The sequence below is a fragment of the Sabethes cyaneus genome, chromosome 2 (assembly GCF_943734655.1).
Source record: "Sabethes cyaneus chromosome 2, idSabCyanKW18_F2, whole genome shotgun sequence".
NCBI classification, from domain to species: domain Eukaryota; kingdom Metazoa; phylum Arthropoda; class Insecta; order Diptera; family Culicidae; genus Sabethes; species Sabethes cyaneus.
In genome coordinates this window covers 171,666,058-171,691,999 of record NC_071354.1, presented here as the reverse complement: position 1 = coordinate 171,691,999, position 25,942 = coordinate 171,666,058, and the positions used below count along the sequence as shown (strand labels likewise).

The 25,942-nt window shown below is 39.2% G+C and overlaps 2 protein-coding genes across 6 annotated transcripts in view; one reads left to right on the top strand and one right to left on the bottom strand.

Annotated features, from left to right (window-relative positions):
* Positions 1-2,878, top strand: part of LOC128736347 (cubilin homolog) — a 36,033-nt gene extending 33,155 nt beyond the window's left edge. Inside the window, exons 13-14 of the mRNA XM_053830823.1 lie at positions 1,766-1,852; positions 1,917-2,878. Of these exons, the coding sequence (XP_053686798.1) occupies positions 1,766-1,852; positions 1,917-2,780 (951 nt within the window). The 3' untranslated portion in view covers positions 2,781-2,878. The remainder of the gene's footprint in view (positions 1-1,765; positions 1,853-1,916) is intronic.
* LOC128738615 (tetraspanin-18) overlaps positions 2,799-25,942 on the bottom strand; it is a 94,483-nt gene continuing 71,339 nt past the window's right edge. For all 5 annotated transcript variants that reach the window (XM_053833894.1, XM_053833892.1, XM_053833893.1 and 2 more), the window contains exons 4-8: positions 15,734-15,876; positions 15,059-15,157; positions 5,055-5,183; positions 3,634-3,996; positions 2,799-3,463 (exon numbers count right to left, since the gene is read on the bottom strand). In XM_053833894.1, coding sequence (XP_053689869.1) covers positions 3,311-3,463; positions 3,634-3,996; positions 5,055-5,183; positions 15,059-15,157; positions 15,734-15,799 — 810 coding nt within the window. In that variant the 5' untranslated portion in view covers positions 15,800-15,876 and the 3' untranslated portion in view covers positions 2,799-3,310. The remainder of the gene's footprint in view (positions 3,464-3,633; positions 3,997-5,054; positions 5,184-15,058; positions 15,158-15,733; positions 15,877-25,942) is intronic.

The following is a 25,942-nucleotide window of genomic DNA, read 5'->3' as shown; positions in this document are numbered from 1 at the left end:
GTAATTTCCCAGAATTTGGATATTCGCCTTCACTATCTAACTTAGTACTACTGTTAAATTTGGGGATCGTTTACTCGCGGTTTAATCGGGGATATTTCCACTCACATATACATTCGCACACTCATTCATACTATCACTATCGAACATAAATGAAACGGAACTTAAACTACCTTAACCTAACTTAATGCTAATGTTAAAGGAGATCGATTACCCGCGATCTACTCGGGGTTATTATGAGCACTGCACAAAAGAAGAGTAAGGAGAAAAGCCTAACATCTAAACAAAACAAACAAAATACTGGCAAAAAGAGGACAGAGAGCTAACACATCTACACTCTCATTTCTCTCTGAGTTCGTTTGCTGTTGTGCATTTTTTTTTTTCATGTGTGGACTCATTACTGCGACCAGTATAGTTGATCTATTGTAATATCGCCCGGGTGTTTGCTGTATGACCTGCACTGCATTTCTTTTTGCTATAATCGCTATTGAGTGAGCGATATGCTTATTAAATTTTATGCGTGCTTGCGTGTATTGGGGTTTACCCTTCCTTCAAAGCTTACTCTACTTTACCCACTTATTCCTCGCTGCCAGCACTATCCCATATTATAGCCGTCCCTGGCGAGGACTCATTCGTACCTCTGACTAGTACACTTAACTATAGGAGGGACATTTGCACTGTCAAGAGGCTTCAGAGGGTAAATATAGAATTCAGCACGAAGGAAGGGTAAATGGAGGGGCCTGAGAATAAACCCATGCTAAAGTCACTTGACATCGAATGGCTTGATTCTACTAAGATTCGAACCCACGACCACTCGCTTGTCAAAGCAGACTCGGTAACCTTGCAGCTACGGAGCCCCCCTGCTGTTGTGCATTAGGGATTGGCAAAAAATTCCAAAATTTTAGTTGCCACCCGTTATTGTCAGACTAGGCCCATCGAAACTCTTTGGACTCTGACAAAGTTATACCTGCGCAAACATGGCAATATAGACGATTCCATTGCAACTTCTGGAAAAGACTGGTAAAAAGTGTTCATACCCGATTACAATACCAACGTTCCGTGGCGAACGGCTGTCCTACGACCTTTTATTCTCAACAAACACCAACAGATCTGTTCCATCTCGAACGTCTGGGGAGTGGTCAACGCGGCTGCTGCCCAGATTGTACTTGAGCTACAAAACCGCTGGAGAGCCGATCAACGGCGCATAAACAGCCTAACTACCATAGTCCAGTAGTTATCTAAGAGAGTGCGTTAAGCACAATAGCCCCTCCCTGAAGTAATACCGATAAGGTGGTACCAGGGGGGATTGAGGCTGGAGACTCGAGTAGGGTTTTAGTGGGTCTGGACCCTCACGCCCATTAGGGGGTCGGGATACCTAACCCCACTCCCTGAGTTGTCTTCTCAGGTGTCTGATAGTACCGTATCTTCTAAGCTGCTCAGCAGATTTTCCTACTCATAAAAAGACACCAACAGATCTATTGCAGTGCCAGGATGCCGAACATTCGGGTTTTAGTTACTGAGATGGAGTGCCAATGAAATTCAGGGATCTGCAGTTGCATTCCAAGTCTATATATCAGTGCCGGATTCATCCCAAATGTTTCGAGTCGAACGCTCTTGATTCTTGTTAGTCGTTGTATTTGTGTAGGCTGCTCTAGAGAGCCACGTTACCGAGTCTCGTGATGGACCTGTCATGTGGTCTTTAGCTTTCGAGTTTCCACACTTTGCTTAATAATTATGTTTAAATTTTTCTTATCAATTGTATTTTCAGGTAAAAGCGTTCATCTACGAGGGTCTAGGTGAAGACGTAATCTTCCGTGGCTTGTCATCTCACAGCGCTAAATCTTCCTTCTATCATGTATGTGCAGTGATCTTAGATAAACAAAATTTATATTTCATAATCCTATTTCAAAAATTCACAGGGTACTCGCAATCCGAACGCTCACCATATCTACTGTGGCAGCAACTACCTACCGGCAACGTATCACTCCTCCTCCAGCAAGCTGTACGTAAAGTTTGAAAGCGATAGTTCAATTGAAGACAAAGGTTTTCGTCTAACCGTACAACAAAACCGATTTTGCGTTAGAAATTTCACTAGACTTCAAGGCCGTATTAGTACCAACTATTTGAGCAGGCTAGAATCCTGCACTATTACGATTCAGGTCCCGGAAAACTATACGATTGCGCTATACTTTGGTATGTTTTACACATACAGCAATAACTGCGAGCAAGAAGCGATCCGTGTTTATGAAGGACTGGGCAAAGACAAGCAGTTGGGAATGTTTTGCAGTTATGGTACGCCCAATCCTATCTTCTCAACCGGAAACGCACTGACAATAGATATCCCTGAGTCGAAAACGGAATATTCAACCACCGTTATTGATGCCACATACGTGGCAACCGACCAGGGTAGAGGCTGCGGGGGAGAGATATTTAACTACGGAGGTTTCTTTAGTAGTCCATTTTATCCGAGCAACAATCGGACACGCATGGAGTGCATTTGGACTGTTACGGTGCCGGTTAATATGCATATTGCGCTGAGATTTGATGTGTTTGATATGGGTAGTAAAACTACGTGCAGCACCGATTATCTGCAATTGATAGAGGTTAAAGGTGACGAAAGGAGAATGATCCGGCAGCATTGCGGTGGGGACACGCCAGCCACCTTCGTCAGCGAGAGCAACGTTATGCAAGTATTATATAAGCAAACACAAAATTTCGGCGGCACCGGATGGCAGGCCAAGTTTATGGCTATCGAGAAAGGGGCGCAAGTTAATGATTATTAAGTGCTTTTCCTCATATTAAATCTTATTAAATTATTGTATTTATTTCCTTAACAGATAAACAAAAAACAATCGATTGTCGTAACTGTAAGATCGAATAGTCGAAGTCATATTTCACAACTTATGTATTATTGGTCAATAAAGCATGAACATAAAAACAAGTTTACTGCTTTTTTTACAGACTTTAAAGCATTTTAGGCGAATTAAAACGTAAATTTCTTCCAAAATGGGAAGCGTTCAGTCACTTCCGTCGAAACTTATCCTCTAGGTTTGTGAATGACTGTCTCAAGTATTTGTACCGATCGTCTTAACGATGGCTCTGTCTTCGGCCTAAAGTGCACTTGTGCGTTCGATCAACATTTACCGATCGAAACGTTTTGCTTTTCTCTTTCTTACCGATCTAATGTTTTAAATCTTTTGAACGTTGTGTGATTTTTTCTGCGATGCATTTATGTCTCTAACGGTATTCGAGAATTGTGTTTGGTTGAAAATTTTTGTCCGTGTTTTGATTCTACGTCTACTCTAAACGCTTCTTATAGTCGCATTCCCCGATATTTTTCAATCGATTTACAGAGGCAAAATGCCAGGAATATCGCAACGAGTTGCACCAGTCCTACCCCAATGGCCACGATGATAACCAGATTCCGGTTGTACATGATCCAGTCGATTAATGCGTTGTAACAACCCTAAAATAAACGGTTTCTCATTATATACTTAATTAAGTGTTTCGTTAAATCGAAAAAATGGAAAGGAAAGCTGCCGCCTGAAAGGCACAACTAAAATAATGATACCTAATATAAATAAAAATTTTGAACCAAATGCCAGCATGAATTGCTAGCAAACTATAATTGCTCACCTGCTTGTAGTAGCTGTTACTGTCCGACGGCGAGACGGGACAGTTTTTGTCCTGAGGCTCGAACAAGGCCGATTGTATGCAGCATGCCTCCGGTACAACCCGGTTGCCCTTGCTCTCGTTCCACTTGTCCGACAGACTAAAGTCCCGATAGTCCTCTACCCCGCAGCAGTGCATCTCGGACATCAGATAATTCCACATTAGCGTTACGGCGTCGGATTGGTTGCGGTCGTTGCTCGAGTAGTACTTGGAAATGGTGGTCTGAAGGTAGTTCTTGGTCTCCGTCTTGGCGCGGTCCTTGTATGCCACCGCTAGGCCGCAGGCCGTTACCTCTAGTATCAATATCACCAGCAGGAACAAGCCATACTGTAAGGTATAGAGAGAAATAAAGATCAAGATACGGATCGTTTTAATTGACAGTGTCTACCACATGCGGTGCAGCTGCAATTGCAATTAAGCATTGCTCAACGAACAGCATTTTTTCGGCAGTATTTACAAATCACTCATAGCTAGGTTCCAGTTCGGTAAGTTTTCCGTCTATGTTTTGCATATGCGCTAAGATTGATATTGCAGTAACTTGAACTAGATGAACTGGTTCGACAAGAGGCCAAACGTTCACATATGCACGTGAAAAATTACGAATCTACAACAAACAGCAGCAAAATATTGCCCAAAAGAGCTACCATGTATAAACCTCAGTATAAAAAAATTGTCAAATTGATCATTTAAATTATAAATGTAGATTTTAGGTTTTTAGCTTTTAGCTCAATATACATTGCAAAATTTAACTTTAAAAAAAATAAAAATTGAGCTGGAATTTGTCTCTAAAAACCACAATAATTGTTGTTTTTTGACCTAATTAATAACATTATCGAATCAACAACGATATAAGGAATATCTTGTCCACTTTCTAACTGATCAGAAATTATATTCTCAGAAAAAAACCTTTGTTATAGTATAACAAAGGTAAAACGATACGAAGAGAAAAGGAGTAAATGTTTGCATATTGAATTGGGCTGAAATCCGTGCTGAGTCGGTTGAAGAGGCGATGCAAACAAAAATTTTCTGAGGCAAACTTATCTTACTATATTTTGTGTTTTATTCTGCCCATTATCTAACTAGTAGGCCTTAACATGTATTTCAAAACGTCAATATTTAGTTGTTTATAGCTCAAGGAGCAGCTTAGAATGTGAGCTGTGAAATAATGAATCGCAAGACTATTGACACCTGAATAAAATGATGTGCATGACCAGGAGCATAAATTAAAAATAAGAAAAAAACAGGGAGAACACTAAATTGGACGACGGCCAAGGCACTTTAAATAGATTGATTAAAAGATAAAGCAAAAATAAAAACAAGAATCATAAAGAATTTCGCATAAAATATGTAATAGATGTAATAGTGCATATTGAAAGCAAACTTACCGTAGTCAAAAGGCACTGACTTTCGCGCAACGCTCCGCAGTATCCGAGGAAGCTGAGGAAAAACATCACCGCTCCAATCACAATCAGCAAATATGCCAGCTGTTCTATCACAGCCGGTTGCGTGAAGTGCTGTAAAAGAAATTAAACGAGAAGGTAGCGTAAGCGTACTAAAAAACGGCAGTAGTAATACAAGACATTCGAACTATATTTGTAACGAAATAAACCATTCTGAAGTAGTCCAGAATTAGAAATTTTAATGGAAACTGTTTTTTTTTCTGCGAAACTATAAGCGATAGCATTGCAGTGTCCGAGACAGAAATTCTGCATTATAAACAACCGTTTTCTCAGTGTAATGAATAATTGATAAGTTCCTATTTTTTCAATAATCGCAGAAATAACTCTTTAATTTTGAAAGCAGTGGCTTTGCTTTATTCAAAAAAAAAATTGAGTATTAGTGTTCGAAATCGGAACGAAAATTGAAGTCCGGGTTCCGGTCCGGTTAAAAGGCGGCGCGAACTTTGTTATTCCGACTATAAAAACTAATAATCCGGTCCGATTTGGCTCTGTTCAAGTTCCGGAAACGGAACAGAGCCAAATCGGACCGGAATAAAGTCGGAATAACAAAGTTCGTGCCGATTTTTACCGGACCGGACCGGAGCCCGGACCTCAATTTTCGTTCCGATATCGAGCACTATTGAACATTTTATTACAAATAACTTTATTGAAGACAGCAATTCTCAATATTTCATACTATTTTTACAGTATAACTATTTTATTTCTGATTTTTCATAAACACTACTTTCAGATAACTTTTAAAGCTTGTATGGTCACATATTTTACCTGGAGTCATCAGCCATGTAACTTTTGTGCAAGAAACACATGGCCTTTTTTACTAAAAATGAAGTATTATTTAAATGTAATTAAGACACTTCAAATTAAATTTTACTTTAACATCATACTTTTAGGTATATTTAATCAAAAGATTCTCAGTATTTTTCTCTTAGAACTTATTTAAAATTTGTTGCATCTCCCTATCACTATCATACGACGTAACATACGACGACTGGCTTATTAGACCAGCGTCGTACCTCGAGGCCTACTGGGAGCCCAGTCAGCATTTTCATATGTATAATTAGATTGCAAATAAGAGTTAAGGGTAAACGGGGTAACAACGCCCGCCGAGGTAAAGCCGCCCACCATGGTTTTACAGGGCCTTGCTCAAATTTGTGTTAAATGTTGATGACAGTCATATTACTGAATGCGTACGCAATATTTTACAATACCTTGTACAGCAATATCGTATAAACTATCGGAGAAATAAATAAAAACAGATTTTTCGTTATAATCGTTTCGTTTTTTATAACTTTGTTCCCACAGAACTTAGGGTTTATTTTATTCAAAACGTTAAAACTTTTAGTAAATCCAACCCATATCGCATCTCTGATCCTGTCTTCATCCGACAGTACCTAAATTAGGTAACTGTTCATGCAGTTTTGTTTGTTGAAATAAATAGTGAAATGTGTAAATCGGTCATTTGGGGGTAAAACCGCCCACAACGAACGGCGCAAGACCGTCGTTCATAATGCTAGTGCGATAAGGAGATTTTTAAAATAATTGCATAGTTTGGACCAAAGAATCTCAGATTTACATAAAACAATGTAAATGTGCTTAACTTGTAGCTGGTAGACTGTTTGAAAAAATCTAATTCGCCAATTTTCCCTGCGGGCGCTATGGACATTTCTTTGTTTTCTCGGATATAGCTTTTTTCAATAATTCCTCCCTCTTGGAACAAATATCATGGAATAAACATTTTTTTAATGAAAATATAGCAAATTTTCGTAGCAATGCAAAAATAATATGTATCTGGTTTATCAATCAGAACAATTTGAAATGTCAAAAAATGACTTACCGGATCAATAGCAGGAACTTTAATACCCATATTGTTATATTTTATCTTAGATCCTCTCTAGTCCTTAAAGATTGACTCCAGGATACCTAACTCGATCCATCTTGTTGTCTAAGGAAACTACACGGTGTCAATTTCAAGACTGTTGGTACCAATATTACTGATATTCTTCCAATACGAGTGGTTGCCGGACACTCTTTCGAAATTGCGAATCTCGGGGAACCATGTATTGTTTGATGTCAAACTGATTTGATTTGTTTAAGGGGGCATAGTACTTTTTCAACTTCAAAAAATCGAAATTTTTTTTATTGATTATTTCGAAAGATTAACATTTTGACCATATGTGTTTCAAGTCATTTCAATGAATTCCAAAAATTGACAAAGTTACAGCTATTTGTACCGCGCATGTCTGGAGCGATTACATGGCGAATAAAAAGTTCAACGTCGTTTTTCTCGAAACCACGTTTTGAAAGTCGGTACCATAAATATCTCAAGAACGGCTCAAGCAATTCTCATGATTCTTTTTTTGTTTTAAAGCCAACAAAATTATCTAGTGTTTGACCCATCCTTTTTTTGATGTTACTATTTTTGTATTTTTTAGAAATGTTTAAAGTCAATTTTTTCGACTAAAAACCTTACTTTTATGTTTGAATGTCCGCCATTTTGTTATGCGTTCGAATTTTAAAAAAAGGATGGGTCAAACACGAGATAATTTAATATACTTTTATGTCGTTTTGGAATTTTTCAATTCGGATAAGACCCCCAGCGCCAATCCATGGTACCGCAAAACATGTTTTTTTCGAACGATCATGTTCAAGGAGCCGTAGGGGAGAGGGGAAGAGGTTCACATATGCAAACAAAATTGCAAATATTAGTATAAAGTGCAATGTTTGGAATGCAAAAAACCCGAATCGATTCGCTTTTCGCGTTATCGAGAATAAAATATTTGAAATTAGGCAAAAAATATGGTGTTAAAAGTACTATGCCCCCTTAAATTAGATAAATTCACGAATCCAATGCCACCAGTTTCGTTCAAATCAGTTGAATATTGTTAAAGTTATACGCTATGGCGGTTTTACCCCGTTAGTGGGCGTGTTTCACCCCGCATGGAAAAAATACTCTTTTTTTGGATGTGTTTTCAAATCGCAATAAAAAATAGAAAATCATTACAGATATTTATGTTTTTATTTTTTACATGTAGGTAACAGATCAATTGTTCATTTAAAGCAGATAAATTAGAAATTGAGCTACAACTTTTTTTTACACAGGTGGTTTTGCTTAAGTGGGCGGTCCTGCCCCGCTTACCCTTTTTTGTCGGAAGATTTGACCACTGCGACCATTATTTTGATCTATTGTGGTATGACCCCTTACCCTAACCCTTACCATGCTGCATCAAAATCCGGACGGTACCAATATCCGGACACCTTCACTAATTTATCCTAATTAAGTAATAATAAATGCAATTTATGAGGTGTAGCTATGAGGATTACTTCGCAAATATATCTAAGACCGTTTATACATAATCGGTGGTTAAGTAGGCTGCGCGAAATAACTTAAATAAATTCAAACGTAACGTTGGTGTCAAACAGTGTCTTTTTTCTGCGAGTTTTTTAGACTACTAATAGGTAAGTAGTGCTTTCGCGATTTAAGGTTTTTGGAACTTATCATTATAAAGAAATCAACTTTTAAGGCTTAGTATCAACAAAGAAGGTTAGTTTTAATTAATTGAGATGGTGTCATTCATTATTGTGTTGAAATAAAGTGTATTTCTATAAATAATTACGCTGTCCAGATTTAAAACCATGTTTTTAAATCCGGACATGTTTGACTATTGATGGTAACTACCTAATGTTTTTCTTAGAAAATGCGAAAGGACACGTTGAACCAGGCAGAATGTGTGGTAAGAGAAGGAGTCTCGATCCATGGAACCGTCAAAATATTTGGAAATCCAAAATACTTTAAGGCATTTAATGTAGAAGTATTTAATCACTTTCATTCTCTGGTTAGGTAAGTGGATCAGTGTAGCACTTAAATAAAATCGTACCGTTAATGACGACAAAGTGGCATTAAAAGTAAAAAATGTATAGAGAGATGATTATTTAATACTACATTTTACAAGTGATAAGGCATAGGTACATTTCTTAGACAAAATACGAGAAAGTTTTGCCTGTCCGGAAAACGATTCAAAAGTGCCCGGATATTGATTCACTGAGATGTGAGGTGTCCGGATTTATGAACAAGAAAAGCCTGTTTATTTCTCTTATTTTAATGTATTTTATTGAGTTTTCAATGTATAATTGACGTGTTATTGCAAATTTAAGCTTTATATTTGATTACAGTACAAAGCAATTACTAGAACGTTGCGAAATTATTGTTTACGTAGCATATTAAACACATGACCTGCTTAAGTGTCCGGATATTGATGCAGCATGGTATGTACTGATATGTATTCAACAAAATCGTATTCTACGCGTATAAGCCGCTTATCCGTACCATTTTGGAGGCGATACACGCACTGAGGAATAATTGTGAGCGATACACTTATATAAGTATTTCAATACGATCAGATCCGATTAAGCGCCACCAGCTGCATGCAGCTGTACGAATTTGTGCTGAGAATCGTATGATTGTCAGTTACTAGCATTATAAACGATAGAATATCCACCTGGACGCGCTTTATTAGGCTTTATGCACGAATCCGACTTTGCTAAGGGATATTTACGATAGTTTTCGTACATTGATATACGAGTTGGTGCTGGCTGGAAGGCAATAGGGTACGGGTGGATATGTTCAGCTTATTAAGCGGTAGCCTGAACAATATTCATGTTCAATTATGTTGAAACCCTAGTTATCCTAAAAAAATCGTGTGCAAAGTTTTTGAGCATAATTGATTTTTAAGCGCTCTTTTTAACATATCATTATATTTCGCAACCGGTAAGAGATAAATATTCAGTAATGTTGATTATTTTAGTATGTTTGAACTTTTTGGAAACTTTTTGGAGAAAGAAAAATATTTTTAAAATTATTTAAAAAAAACAAAAGTTCGTATCTCCCTAATAGGTGAATTCACGGTCACCCTAATAGTGCAGAAATATGCGCTATATTTTATTATTAAGGGGTTATATTGTTATATACAGTTAGGGTGCTTAAAAAAGTGGATTTTTCAAGAAATTTTCTAAAGAAAACCCTTTAACTCATTAAGGTGAAAATTTGTATACATCTTACAGTAGCTTTTGACTGTATTTTAACATATTTTGTTTTTGAAAAAAGCAATTTAAATAGCTGCTATAGGTAATCGCCCGGAACTCTTCTAAAATGAGGCGTCTTGCGGTGAGCACGATATCTTTGGACTGAATCATCGAAAATCGAAAAACCGAAAAGGAATCGGTGATAAAATATATTATCTATAGACTGATCGAAGGATTTAGCAATACAATCATTTTTGACAAAATGGCGGCTTGTTAAACATAAAAATCAGAGCGGTTGTGCACAAGTTTATACGTTGAATAGTGCTTTTCCTCTGGTAATCGGTAGACGGTACACGAAAATTTTCAAAAAGTTTTTGCGCAACTTTTCTGCGGCTTACAAAAGAGCACTGATAATAAACCATTTACAAGCTGCAGACGTGTTGGAAGTAGCAGAAAATGTCGCCCGTGACCAGAAAACTTATTTCCGTCATTTGTTGGTCGTCCGCAACGGCGAAAAATTCAACTTTTTCCTCGTAGCTTGTGTTATGGTATTAACTGGGCAAGAAAATATAATAAACTCTTCAATCGTTGTGTGGCCCTTAAAAGGAGCGATTGTTTGATTATCATAACTCCTGCTTGCAATAAACATGCACTAACGCTCTTAACGTAATTCTCTATTCGGTAAATCGGAGTACCGATAACCGCTAACCAGACGCGGCTTATTGCCTCGGATAACGGATCAACCCGAAAGCCTCAGCAGCTATGCGATCAACGAAGCCGTTCGTGTATGGTCTTGAATCACGATGAAATACCACTCCAAGTGTCCAGCTGCAAGTGACGTGGGAGGTGGGATGCTTCTGGTCGTTTCGTTGTCGCGAGCAGCATATTTCCTGCCAATTCCAGAACTTCAGCAGCCAGATATTCCATAACGGCAGCGAAATGAGTGCTCCAGCCTCAGTAGCCGAGCGGGAACTGCAAATGTGCACGAGTTGACTTTCATTTGCCCTGGCAAACGATGTTGGCAGTAGCTCAGCTAGCGTCTGAATAATGCTGTTCGCCGGCTTACCACGTATTATGTACCAGAGCAAGCGACAAGAATCGGCCACACCTATTTTTCATGATCCTTCATTCTATCATCTACGTTAAATAAAATACAGCATTTCAATTTCAGTCTGAACAAAAGAGCAAGAGCCGTTCGCCTTTAAATTACGGCCCTAAGTTCCAAGTTTCCTAGGTTTCATCAATTACCGAAAACCGTTCTTTTAAGAACGAACAAATTCTTATATGAAGATGCAAAAGATGTTACTAAAACTTTCATTTTATTAAACCCATGGTTTTGTGCATTTTGACGCTTGACCGAATACATTGAGCTGGCATATTTGTTGGCTGCTTCTTACCTTCCGAAACGGCCAGTTCAACAAGCAGCAACAAGCGAACAGAAGCGCGAGAGGTGATCGGTTAAAATTATTTGATAACAAGCGAACAATTAGAATCAGTCTAAATTAAATAGAAATAAAATCAGTGAGCGTAAATTCCTCAAATCTTCATGAACATTATGTTTTATCCTTAAGAGAACATTTTGTCGACGTAATATGTTGAAAATTGAAGCCTTCTTTTCCATCTTCTTGGGTAGCAACAAAACAGCTTAAATGTTCGGAAAGACACTTCTCTGAGCAGTGGACACCGGACAGCAATTTGTTCAACTCTTCGTTGTTGCGGATGGCCAGCTACAAGTGACGATAATTCTGATCGTTTCGTTGTCGCGAGCAGCATATTTATTGCCAATTTCGGAACTTCAGCAGCCAGATATTCCTTCACAGCAGCGAAACGAGTGTTCCAGCTCTAACACACGCTCGGCATCTGCTCAACAATTTTCGATCGGATTCTATAGGGCGTAAATTAAATACAATCATAAGGAAGCTCAATTTTTCAATGACGCGCATTGAAAATCAATAGTTTTCTGTATTTTCAATATTTTCCAAATTGATTTTCCGATCAATTGGTGTAAATATCTACATGAATTATGAATTATAAGCCGAAGCGTGAACTACTTTGATGACGTCATTTCCAACAACCAATCACGAAGCGAGAATTCTGGTTAAACAAAGGTTCATTATTTTCAATTTTTCAATAGTTCAACATCAAGAATCCATACTTTTCTTCATTTGGGTCAATTGTTAGAAGATTTTCCGATCGATTGGTGCAAAAATATTGAAAATCGATCGGAAAACCGCTGAGCTATTAGCGCTCAAAACCTATCATTTTTCGTGACGCTCGCATTTTTCGATTTTTTGGAATGACACCCTATCTCAAAACTTGCCGTAAGACGTAGTCCTACGTCAAAACAAACAATCACGTACAGTAAACAAACAGCCTCGCTTCCACATGAAAATAGCTTTCTGTTTCTTTTGACGTCAAAAAATTTAATCTGGCCCAGCTGCATTCAGGTATTGATTTAGAGGTTCGGAGAGAGAGAGAGAGAGAGAGAGAGAGAGAGGAAGAGAGAGAGAGAGAGAGAGAGAGAGAGAGAGAGAGAGAGAGAGAGAGAGAGGAAGAGAGAGAGAGAGAGAGAGAGAGAGAGAGAGAGAGAGAGAGAGAGAGAGAAGTAGAAAAAGAATTGGAGTAGAGAGATAAGTTAGAGACAAAGGGTTCAACTGCAATATCATATAATATTACAATAATATCATATCAACATCAGCCATATAAAAGATAGACAAATGAAATGAAATTATAGAAAAAGCGGTGAACATTAGAAAATGTATAGTCCTCTTGGATTATTAGTTACGCAACATCACATTTATTTATTTATTTATTTATTTATTTATTTTATGCCTATGCAAGTTTTGCTAAGTTCTAACCTGAACCTCGAATTATTAGCCTATTCGATCCGCGATTTTCTAAGTTTAACAACAGAACGAACGAGTGTACATAAATGTGCCGCCTTTCATGGCTCTCGCTATTTTTTAATTTTTCCGCACTTTCTCCTTCATGCTTTTTCTTTCCTAGGAGCGTCGTAAAAACCGATAATTTGATTGCTTTTTTTACTGTTTTTTCTACCGTCTATTGAAAATTACTGTTGTAAAAAAAATTCGAAAAATACAAACCCTACTGCGGAGAGGTTTGTTATCAAACAAGTTCGTAGTTCAAAGACTCGCGACCATTCGTGATATTTGCTTTCAAACCACGGACCTCGTTACGCATTTATTGGCGAGATCGCTCTTAATAATTATGCTTGTAAACTGAAATAGGTTCCGCATGCACACTAGAGCGGCTCACAACATTATACTACAATCATTACATGTTGCCGGAGTGTCCGGATTTACCACATGATAAACGGATTCGATGCACCAAAACCTATCAACTTCGGTGGCATTCAATTATTAAGCTTCAATTTCAACAGCTGCTTCGTTTTAAAATGATGTGTATTTCTAAAGAACTGAATATTAAATATTATATTGGTTTTTATTACGTAGCACGAATGAAAACCACCAGCTGCAGTGCTTTCGGTGGGATTTTGTTGCACAGAGAAAATACTTAAACCAGTAATAAAATCCCAGAGGTTCATTGATATTAAAGTTGCCTAATTTACTGCCGTAAGTGTACCGGTAAGTATTGTACCTATGGTGATTTTTACAGTGTGATAAAATGAAACAAAAGCGATGAATCTATCTTTGGGAAATTTTACTACTTTTCATAACCGTTACTGGCATTTAAAGTCGAGTAATTCTAAGGCTTTTAGGTAGTATATGTCAACTCCAAACATACACAGTTACGAGCACGTAAATTGCGCCTAAAAAGCGCGTTGATTCGTTAATGTGACAATATTACTCGCTTTAAATGCACTAACAAGAAAGGTGAACTGACTTGAAAATGTCTGAACAATTAGAAACTGCTGGGTTGTACTTTTACCAAGACTGTCTGTCTATTCGAAATTCATTGCCCTCACAGCCAGCAGTTAGCTCGGTTGAAAGGTGAATAACACATTGTTCTGAGCTGTCTACACTTGCAGACCCACGATAGGTTCATAGAAGAGGAGATAATTAGGGTTCACTAGACTGCTTTTTCTCCGATTACATAAGGTTAGGTTTTTTGCCAAAGTGAAGTGCAGTTTTGATTGATGTTTCATCACCTTACTTGCATGAGATTTTGATTTTGAGATGGATTATCTTATCAATTAAAAAAATGTATTTTTTCCATGAGAATTCAAACATACTATCTTACCAAGAAAGATTAGTTCTACACTTAGCAATACCTTTTTGAGCATAAATTATGGATAACAGTACTAGACGTATTGCATACCAGCGAGACCTAGCATATTATAATGGCTACCGGCTAGAAATTAAATTATTAAGGCCAGTCCAGCTATGTAGCCCTTGATTCGGTTTTGCATCGTTATAGACGGAAAATGATGATTATAGTGTACCCGGCTTTCTAGAACCAACCTCCAGGTGGAAGAAGGAAAACAGCATACGGCAGTAGTTTTTTGTCATTTTTTCTACTTTATTGGCCTATTGCAGTCAGCAGCGGAATTGCATATTCGTGATTGAAAATGCAAATGGAAATGTTGGTAAACAGTATAGTGAACCACGATTTTTTGCGGGACTCTAAAGATAGATTAAGTGTTTGAATGGTCGGGTGAGTGAACTGCAATGTCTAGCATGGTGGACATGCATGAGGAAATTTATTTTCTGGAGGCGTGTATGGGTGAGAAAAGTAATTAGCATTTACTTGAATTCTCCTTAATAATAAAATTAGTCACAAAACAAGTTTTATGACAAATCCCGAAATAAGTTCCCGATTAAAGCGAATTGAAATAAATTCTAGATTTTTACCTATCTAGATTTTCATTTATTATTTAATGAAAAAATCCAAAGAAATATTTTCACACTAAGTTTGAAAGGATCACTTACCTCCAACTGGTCAGTTTCAACCATTTTCAGTAGTGCTATGAATGATGATTTGTCCGCAGCCAGCCATATTCCTACGCCAAGAACGATGGATCCGAGAACCTGAAATACAGATGTCATTAAGCAGTGGTTTTAACCTAAATAATTGATCGCGCATATATTTCAGTGTTAAACACTGTGTTTAGAGTTTTACTAGACACTCTCAGGTTACATCTTATTCCTGAGGGGTTCGAAAAAATCTCAAATATAGGTAGTACTCTAGAGTTTTACTCTACAGTAATAAAATATACATAGAATTTTTTCATCTTTACTCATAGCGATACCCTAGTTTTATCGTACTTGCAAGCATTGTAAATGACACGCAAAAATTTTGCTTTTCTCAACTCGATTGCATTTTACCCTCCTTTTACCATAATAACTTTAAAGCTATTGAACACAATTAAACTGCAATCGGCTTCATTCAGATTGAACACAGCCGTTACGAAATCAGCGTGAAATTTCAAACAGCACCGAGCGCGCTCTTTAAATCGATTTGAACATCTTTGTTGTTGTACCCAAAACCGCCAACCAATCATCGCCGCCGGTGGTGGCGCGCATTCGTACTTACATGCAAACAATCATCAATCAATCATCACCAGGTCCCTCGAACCGGTAACAACATTTGGTTTGTATACTTACGAAGAACACAAAATTGAACAGTGATAGTAGCGATTTTGCTATGCATGATTCACAGTCGCATCCCATCGCGCGGGAAAGCGGTAGCCTTTGCTAGGCCCGGGGGATGATTCCTAAATCTTGCTTTGCCAGAAAGATCCTGCGATCTGCAACGAAAACAGAAAAAAAATCAAATCAGTGATTTATGGATGCGAATTTCTGATAAATAAATACAGTTATAGGTTTTCGAAATGGAAAAGAAAATTGCAAACATGTAAACTATTAGCGTTAACAGTTAATTGGTTTTGGAACTGCAAAATTGAAAAAGACCAAGCTTTTCCTTTTAACTCTTTCGTTCATGTAGAATTCTGACAGGTTAGTATTTCGACTCATATTTGCAGGCTTCACAAGAGATCAGCATTAATTTTCACAAATATATCAATTAGGTACTTTTCTTTCCATTATTCCTAGACAGGAGTATGCGGTTGACTGCTTGTACCGATATTAAAAAAAACTATGTTATCTCTCAAGCATACTCACGTAAGCAATTGTTGAGGACTTGACATATGCCATCCCTCGGAGGCAACTTTATCGTATAATTGGTTAATTAAATGCTGTTGTAGGAATATCCGTCGATGCCTCGCGCGTCCAGCGTGGCGTACGATCAATTTTGCTCCACTCACTTAAGAGCAGTCGTTCGCACCGGTTTGAATTAATTTACAAGATATGTATGCTTCCTAGTGATGTAATTTGTTGTTTACTGCGTTGTTTAAAATACATGCTTGGATAGTAAAATTTTGCTTCAAAAAACGTCTTTCTGGGCTCAAATTAACACTACAGAATCAAATTCAAATTGTGAACAAAAGAATCTGCAGCTTGCAAATCTACAAATTTGAAATCAGAAACTAAAACTTTAATTACAGAAAAACGAACTACATATGTTACGAAGTCATATCGCGTATATCAAATTCAATTGACATAGCAAGGTCATGCGAAAGAGACTTCCCCATTCATTACCCAATGCAATTATGATCAATTTAAACTACTTTTTAGATAAGACAATTGTGTCTCTATCTGCACGGCATATATGTATGTGCGGTGCGTAAGTCAGAGCCACAGTGCGGAGATTTATGGTATGCTTTATTTCCGCCGCGGTGAGAATGCACAAGTTATCGGATCTAAGCGTTCCGTTTTTTTCCACAAGTCAAACATTCACGCATTTTAGCTTCCTCGACGCTACAGCACACCCGCCCCAAGGTAGGCACTGGTAATTACTACAAACGCGTTGCGTTCAATTATCACCGATTACATTACTTACACGTTGTTTGATGTGGGAAAATCGGAAACGATTACCTAAGTAGCTGAAACCAGGTAGCAGGCGGGGCAGCATTATTTGAACTGTGCTTTTTTGATGATAGGTTTAATGAATTGAAAATTGTGAACGTAATCAATAAAGGTTGAGCACAAAAAATATTGTACATATTACTACAATTGAGAATATTACTACAATAAAGAGGGATTTATGCATATTGCAAGAAGTGTAAATTCCGTCGTATTTGCAGTTACACCTTCCTTCATTTGTTTACCCATCAACTAGTCGATCGACTAGTTAATTGACCTTAGCTAAAAAGTATTGGACGGATTCTTGTCCTTGGGAACCAGAGCGACGCCATTGTCGTTGTACTACTCCAATCGCTTGGTCCAATTTGAATGGTGACAGCTTGCCAAATCGGGTCAGAGAAGCCAATCAACACCATACTGCTTCAGACAAAGCAGCAACCTTTTCACCGACGGATTCTTCTTTTGATAAATCCGTGGTTCCAGAACTGACACAAGTGTCACTTTTTAGGTGCTTCCAATGAAGGAACCTACTCGTGAACCTCTTTTTATTCCTAGGGTTTTCTGTGGCTGCTTTTTGCCCAGGAATGTGTCCGAAAATGGTAATACGTATTACCGAATCAGTGACCGAAATAACAATTGTACCACCCAATTTTTTCAACAATATTCATCAGTGTTTCAAGGGTTGGCTGGCAAAGAGTGAACATGTGCATTCCATACTCTCTGTTCGCTAACTCCTATTCCTACCTCCACGTGGTGCCGGCTGGGGTACGCAACATCGGTTGTCGTACGCTACCAGGAAAGGGGGCACAGTGGTTCCCGCCCACACTAAGATGGCAGCCCCATCAGCGGGATAAGGACATTAGGTTAACAGCCTACTGTACCGGAATACATAAAAGTTAATGAAAATGAAAGAAGAAATCTCTCTGGATTATTGAAAACGACCTTTAGTATGAAAACGCGGACACGAATCGGAACATGGGATATACTGACCCTTGCCCAGCAGGGCAAGCTGGCTCAACTTGCAAGAGAAACTAGCTTCAAAAAAATATTAAGAGAAGCTAACCGCCTGAAGCTTGAAATCCTGGGGCTGAGTGAGGTCCGCTGGCCAGGTACTGGCGAACACAAGATATCATTCGGGCAAGCCTTGCTCTACTCTGGCATGCGAGGTGAAAATGCTACTCGAGAAAGAGGATTCGGATTCCTACTGAGTCCAGGGGCACATGCGACCCTGATGAAGTGGGAACCGATAAACGAGTGAATAATCGTTGCCAGATTTAGTACACGGGTCAGAAACCTTACAGCTATTCAGTGCTATGCGCCAACAGATGCTGCCGACCTGCAGGAGAAAGAGCGCTTTTACAGCCAGCTGAACAGCGTTGTTGAGAAAATCCCGAAGGGAGACATCCAAATCCATTTCGGCGACTTCAACGCGAAGATTGGCTCAAACAACGCGGACCATGAACGCGTCATGGGACGCCATGTCCTAGGAGTGATGAGCGAAAACGGGGAGCTGTTTACAGAATTCTGTGGTAATAACAACATGATCATTGGTGGATCGCTCTTTCTCCATAGACCAGTACAAAAAGTCACGTGGGTTTCCAGCGACGGCCGAGCAGAAAACTAAATCGACCACATCTGCATCAGCCGAAAATGACGAAGGAGCTTTCTTGATGTACGCAACAAACGCAGCGCTGATATCGCATCCGAACATCATCTTGTTATCGCTGAAATACGTTTGCGCGTCGCACGTGTCCAACGACGGGAGAAGAAAGTCGGGTGCCGTTACGACGTCCGCCGATTGGAGAATTCTGGTGTGAAAAGGGCCTTTGTCGAACAACTTGAATCTCGAGCCTCGGATATGCCACCTGCTGGAACCGTCGAAGAGCAATGGACCGGCATCAAGAACGCCTTCATCACGACCAGTGATGAAACCCTCGGCAAAGCGCGCAGCGGGCGGAGGAAGTGGATTTCGGATAAAACTTGGAGGAAGATCGACGAGTGGAGAGAGGCGAAAACCAGCATTGAGCAAGCGCGAACCAGATCGGCTAAGACAGCTGCCCATCACCGATACGCCGAACTGGAAAGGGCTGTTAAAGTTGCTAGTAGGCGGGACAAGAGAGCCTGGACTAACTCCCTAGCCGAACAAGGAGAAACCACCGCCGCCAATGGTGATATCCGTTTGTTGTACGATATTTCTCGCTGCCTCAGTGGTGCCAGGAAGAATACAAAGATACCACTGCGCTGGCATCAGAGCTGGTCAGCTACTAACTGACCGTACATAACAGCTTAAGCGATGGACTGAACATTTTGAACAACTCTTCCGAGCTACAAATGTCAGAGACCAACAAAACCAGCAGCGTATGACGCCTACAGTTCGTCGAACGAATCGCGTCAACTCGGAGGCGCCATCGCTGGATGAAATTGTAGCAGCCATCAAGAGTATGAAATCCAATAGAGGGATTGACGGAGTGAACGGTAGAAGAAAGTAATGAAACAAAGAGTCGATAAGATCTAACAGATTGAGACCAGGCGTGAAGGGGAAAGAGCGGAAGATGAGAGGGTAAGGGAGGGTCATATGAAGTAACGCTTAAGATGTTGTGTACCGCAATCTTTTATCCAAGCTAGGGGATTCCATGGATCGAACCAAGCTGTAATCGGAGCATTTCAACCGGATTCGAAGTTCGATACACAACTTCTTAGGCGTTGCTTCAAATGACCCTCCCTTACCCCCTCATTTTCCGCTCTTTCCCCTTCACACCTGCTCACAATCTGTTAGATCCTATCCACGCTTAGTTTCATACTTTCTTCTACCGTTCCCGCCGTCAATTGTAGAATCCGTAATAATGTACCGTACCGTAATGTAGTACCGTAATAAAAACTTTAAAAAAACCAATTTATAGTTTTATTTAAATTTCTATTTCACTTCTGAACTCGAGTCAAATTTCACGTGCATTTTCAAATCCCGTAGAGGTCCAATTTCATGTCCAATTGCAAGCCAAATTTCAAATCAAATCTCAAGTTCAATTTCAAAGCCAAATTTAAGTACAATTTTATGTCCAATTCCGAACCCAATTTAATTCTAATTTCACCTCCAATTTCTTATTCAATTTAATTTTAAGTCTAATGTAATGTCCCAATTTAAGTCCAATTTCACATCAAATTTTAATCCAATTTCAACTCCGATTTGAAGTCCAATAACAACAGAAGTGCAATTTAAAGCCCATTTTTAAGTATCATTTGATGTTCAATTGTGGTCCTAATTCAAGCCCAATTTAACGTCCGATTTTAAAGACAACCCCAAGTCGAATTTGATTCTAATTTCAGCACAGATTTAAAGTCTAATTTCATGTCCAATTTTATATCCGGGTCCAATCCTATTTCAAGTCAATTTCAATTTGATTGCAAGTCCTGTATCAAGCTTAATTTGAGCTCCACCAATTGTAACCAATAATTTAGTTCCAATTTATGTTAGATTAAATTTCGATGGCAATTCAGCACTTTCGCGTCTCGCTCGTTGCATTGGTCCGACGACAGCATATGTTTTTAAAGGTCAGTCAATTGGGCGGATTTAACCATGCCGCGTTTACAAACCAGAACTAATATTCAAGCGTTATAAACAAGGTATTTCGTGAATTCGAGGCGTGAAATCGGTTACCTAATAGCATCGCATGCGTAATTTCCATTATACGATTATCGAATATCAAAAACTTGATAGCTTTTGCACAGCTCCCTGATTATGTAGTCATGGTTTAAGTTTGTTTTATGACTGAAGGATGCCCAAAGGTATCTTGCGCAGCCATGGTTTTCGATGTAATTGCCAAAAAGACATTATTTGACGTGACCAGCATTGCTATTGATCATCACAAAAATTTGATCACCAGAAAATGCACATTTAGAATAATCTGCTACTTCCAAGCGTCATTCTGATGACAATACTGGACGGACGGCAACTAACGTCAGGGCGAATAGTATGAATATCAAAAAGTGCAAAGTAAAAGCACGGTTCAGCCGAATACTCTTGGACTGTGGCAAATTGCAAGCGCCTGCAGTCTTTTACATACCTCCCAGCCAATTTGGGGCCCAATCGTGATATCTCATAACTTCCATTATTATGCATATCTATTAATCTGATGAGTATCGATAGGATGGTAAGTCCCATATCATATCATCCGAGTACACTCGGAAAAACTCGCCTCGCATCGCACCGACCGCACCTTAAATGAGACACATCTGTTTTAATTACATACAAAGTTGTCAAATTCACACTGGCCTTGACCTTGATCGGCTTACATTGTAAACGAGTTTGATTCTCATTTAGCAAAAACGGGTGTTGATTACAAACTATCCATATACAGTGATATTTTATATACCTTAAGGGTTAAGTGCGTCGATCCGGGTGGATTTCGTATATAGGTTTGACAATCGAAAGTGCCGGTCTCAGCACACTCTCACACACACACACACACACACACACACACACACACACACACACACACACACACACACACACACACACACACACACACACACACACACACACACACACACACACACACACACACACACACACACACACACACACACACACACACACACACACACACACACACACACACACACACACACACACACACACACACACACACACACACACACACACACACACACACACACACACACACACACACACACACACACACACACACACACACACACACACACACACACACACACACACACACACACACACACACACACACACACACACACACACACACACACACACACACACACACACACACACACACACACACACACACACACACACACACACACACACACACACACACACACACACACACACACACACACACACACACACACACACACACACACACACACACACACACACACACACACACACACACACACACACACACACACACACACACACACACACACACACACACACACACACACACACACACACACACACACACACACACACACACACACACACACACACACACACACACACACACACACACACACACACACACACACACACACACACACACACACACACACACACACACACACACACACACACACACACACACACACACACACACACACACACACACACACACACACACACACACACACACACACACACACACACACACACACACACACACACACACACACACACACACACACACACACACACACACACACACACACACACACACACACACACACACACACACACACACACACACACACACACACACACACACACACACACACACACACACACACACACACACACACACACACACACACACACACACACACACACACACACACACACACACACACACACACACACACACACACACACACACACACACACACACACACACACACTTCCAAGCGTCATTCTGATGGTTCTTTGTGCAATTTCAGCTGATCTAGATCAAGCGCGGCAACTCACGGGCGGTCAAACTATGCTATTCAAAGTCTAATTGCAACTTCCAATTCTGGTCCAGTTTGAAGTCAATTTTTTAGTTCAATTTTGATCCAATTTTAAACAAAACATCAAGTCCGAATTCAATCAATGCTAATCTAAAGTTCAATTTTAAGTTTGAATTCAAATCCAATTGAAATTTTACGGGTGGATTCCTACTGGAACATACATCCCGTCTTCTCTGTAAAATTTGATGTAAAAAGTCCTAATAGTGGAACTCCGAACTTTGCAGTTGTTAACCTAGTCGACCGAAATTTTTGCGATAAGTAAATTAATTTCGTAAAAACGTTCCAATATTCTCTAATTAAAGCTTGCTTCAGATTGTATTGGAACAAAAACAATTGCGTGTATTTCAGTTATTTATTATTGAATTCAAGATCTTTTTTACACAAATGTAGCATTTTCTTCATACTTTTAAGAAAAAATACGGTTAAAATTATTCGTCACGGTTTCGAAGGAATTCTCGAACTTCCTAGAATATGGCTCATTAGGCGGTGCACACTTTCTTCGTCCATCGTTTTGGCTATATTATTCCACCAGGTTTTCATCTGATCGATGTCTTTGACAACTTTTCCCTTTGCCTTAAGGCTCCTCTTCATGATTGCCCAGTATTTCTCAATAGGACTGAGCTGAGGGCAATTGGGTGGGTTAAGGTTTTTCGGAACAAACTGGACCTCTTTCTCTGCATACTATTCTTGAACGACTTTGTTATAATGACAGCATGCCAAATCTGGCTAAAACATCACAGGATGGTGGTGGGATCGAATGAACGGCAAAATTCGTTTTTGGAGACACTCTTGTTGGTACAGTTTCGACGTCATTGTCTTATCTGTAACGAAAACTTTCGTTCATCAGAACAGTCCATCAGAAGACACCTGTCGAACTTAGTTAGAACCTGGTCGTCTAGCTTTCAAGCACGGAATTTGGCCACACTATTCTGTTTTATGGTTTGGTTCGGCTGTTTGCTAGCTCGATACGACTTGATTCCTTCCCGGAGTCGAATTCTTCTCACGGTACTATGGACAGCACCGAATTTTCTGGCCAAATCACGGTCCGACAGATTGGAATTTCTCTTGATGGTCTTCCAAATCTTACTATGTAGTTTCCGGACGGCAGTTCCACTCCGATGATTACCTCGAGGCTTTCGAATCGTCGTCAATGTTTCCTTATACCATCGGATAACGCACGATACGGTATTTCTGGGCAATTTCAGCTATTTAGCAAGCCTGGATGCAGACCATAATGGATTTTCCAAATAACTGTGCGCAATTTGTTCCCTTCTTTCGGCTTCCATGTTGTTTGTTTACAAAATACAGCCGTTTTGCGGAATGTCAAAATAAGCTAACAAAATTTCCGACACGTGGGCGCCTAGAATTTCCAAATCCGTCCACCAAGAGCGCCACAATATGAGCAAAAGTTTGTTCCAATTTTAAATCAAGCAAGCTTTACTTGGAAATTTTCTGTCCAAAACTTGCTTTTGGAAGGTCGGTGCCCTTCTGTTTAGAACTGGACACGCTAGTATGTTATATTAAGATTAAATAGCAGATTACCTACCTATGTGGTTTTGTAGGTACTATATTTTATCAAGCTTAAAAATATACTTAGCTAGCTGAATGGGACTAATCCAGAATTTAAAGAGTAATTGAACAGATGCAAACATTATGCCACCGATAAAGGTTTAATGACCCGTAGATAACCGGTTTATGCAGAACACATCAATTGCATGACATACTTTTGAGTGATTTATTGATTTAATGTTTTAGGTATGTTTTAGTAAGAAAGCTAATATTAATAATAAACTTATTCATTTGTATTCAACATTGATTGTAGAATGAGTGCTAATAAGTCAGAAAAAAAAACAATTATACACGTCCATTACCGAGATGAATCATCCTCGTGATCATGCCCTGAATATGCAAAGGTCTACATCATCTACGACTTACTGTACGAATCATTTCACAGTTTACTCACTATTTGCACTTTCGCGAGTATTTTACTGCCTGCCGGTGCCGGCACCCATTACATGCATCTCACGTACATGCAACGTACAATGCAAACCGATCCACCCTCCGATAGGCATATCCCACAAGAAATTTTCATATCGATACACTTACCCCGCGCGCCGAACAGCAGTCACAGTGTGCGGTGCGGGTAAGGCAGTCGCGATCGACTCGACTGGACCCTATCGCCACTGGTGATCTTTATTATGCAAGAGATTTACTTTTTTCCTTCGCTGCCCAGCTCTGCGCACTAACTAGCGCTTCGTGAATAGCCGGCACCGGCAGGCAGCGGACGAGGCTCATCGATGAGTTAGTTTTACAAAGTATAATTACGGAAACTGTTTGATTGCATTTAGTCTTACCTCGCTGTGTCTACGCCACCGGAAGCACATGGAGAATTGGGTTACCGGCCAGGCGTGAAAAAGATACTAGCATATTAATGTTTAGGGTGACCGGGTGATTGAACATTATTACTGCCGTTCATAATCGTCAATCTACAGATATACTAAACTTTGCTAACCCATGGTAATCGATATCGGTTCCAATATCGATTGCGATTGAGGTACAAATTGAGTCATAAATCCGGATTGAATCTTTATTATACAACTCAGAAAAGGGCAATTCCAAATCGCCGTAAAAAGCTGAAATTGAAACGAACTTTTCTGATTTGGATTAAATTTTACCTATGTGTTTGATAAAAGGCAACATGCACGTTCGATAGATATGTATTTGCACCGTTTTGATTCATAACTCATTTTGAAAAGCGCGTAATTATTGGCAAGAGAGTCATACATATTTGAAAAATAATTTGACATTTTGAATATTGAAATCAAAATACCCAAAATATAAAAATTAATTTTTTAAATTTTTTTCTAGAGAATGTAGAAGTAATTTTCAACTTATTAAAACTTATTCTAGGATAGAGCATCTTCTCTATAACAATTAGTAGTTTGACTCAACGTTGATTCATTTGACATTACCGTCTCAGTCGAGCAAAATTTGACAAAGTTATGTATGGGACGTTACAAACGTCCTGGTAGCCCCCCAACCAGCAAAACTTTATTCAGCAAAATTGAAGATGATAACTTGTTCTACAAATGTTCTATTTACAACTTTGTCAAATTTTGCTCGGCTGAGACGGTACTGTCAAATGAATCAAAATTGAGTCAAAGTGAACGAACAAGCCCTGACTAGGAGCGATTAGCCTGGAATAAAAAAGCAAAATTGATTAGATGGGATGCAAAAATTAATTCTGAAGCCTGCATAGAAAGCGTCAAATAACCTAATTGGTAGTTTAGAAGTCTATATAAATACAAATGAAAATATCAAATTTATAACAGGATGAGTTCTAAATAAATCCTT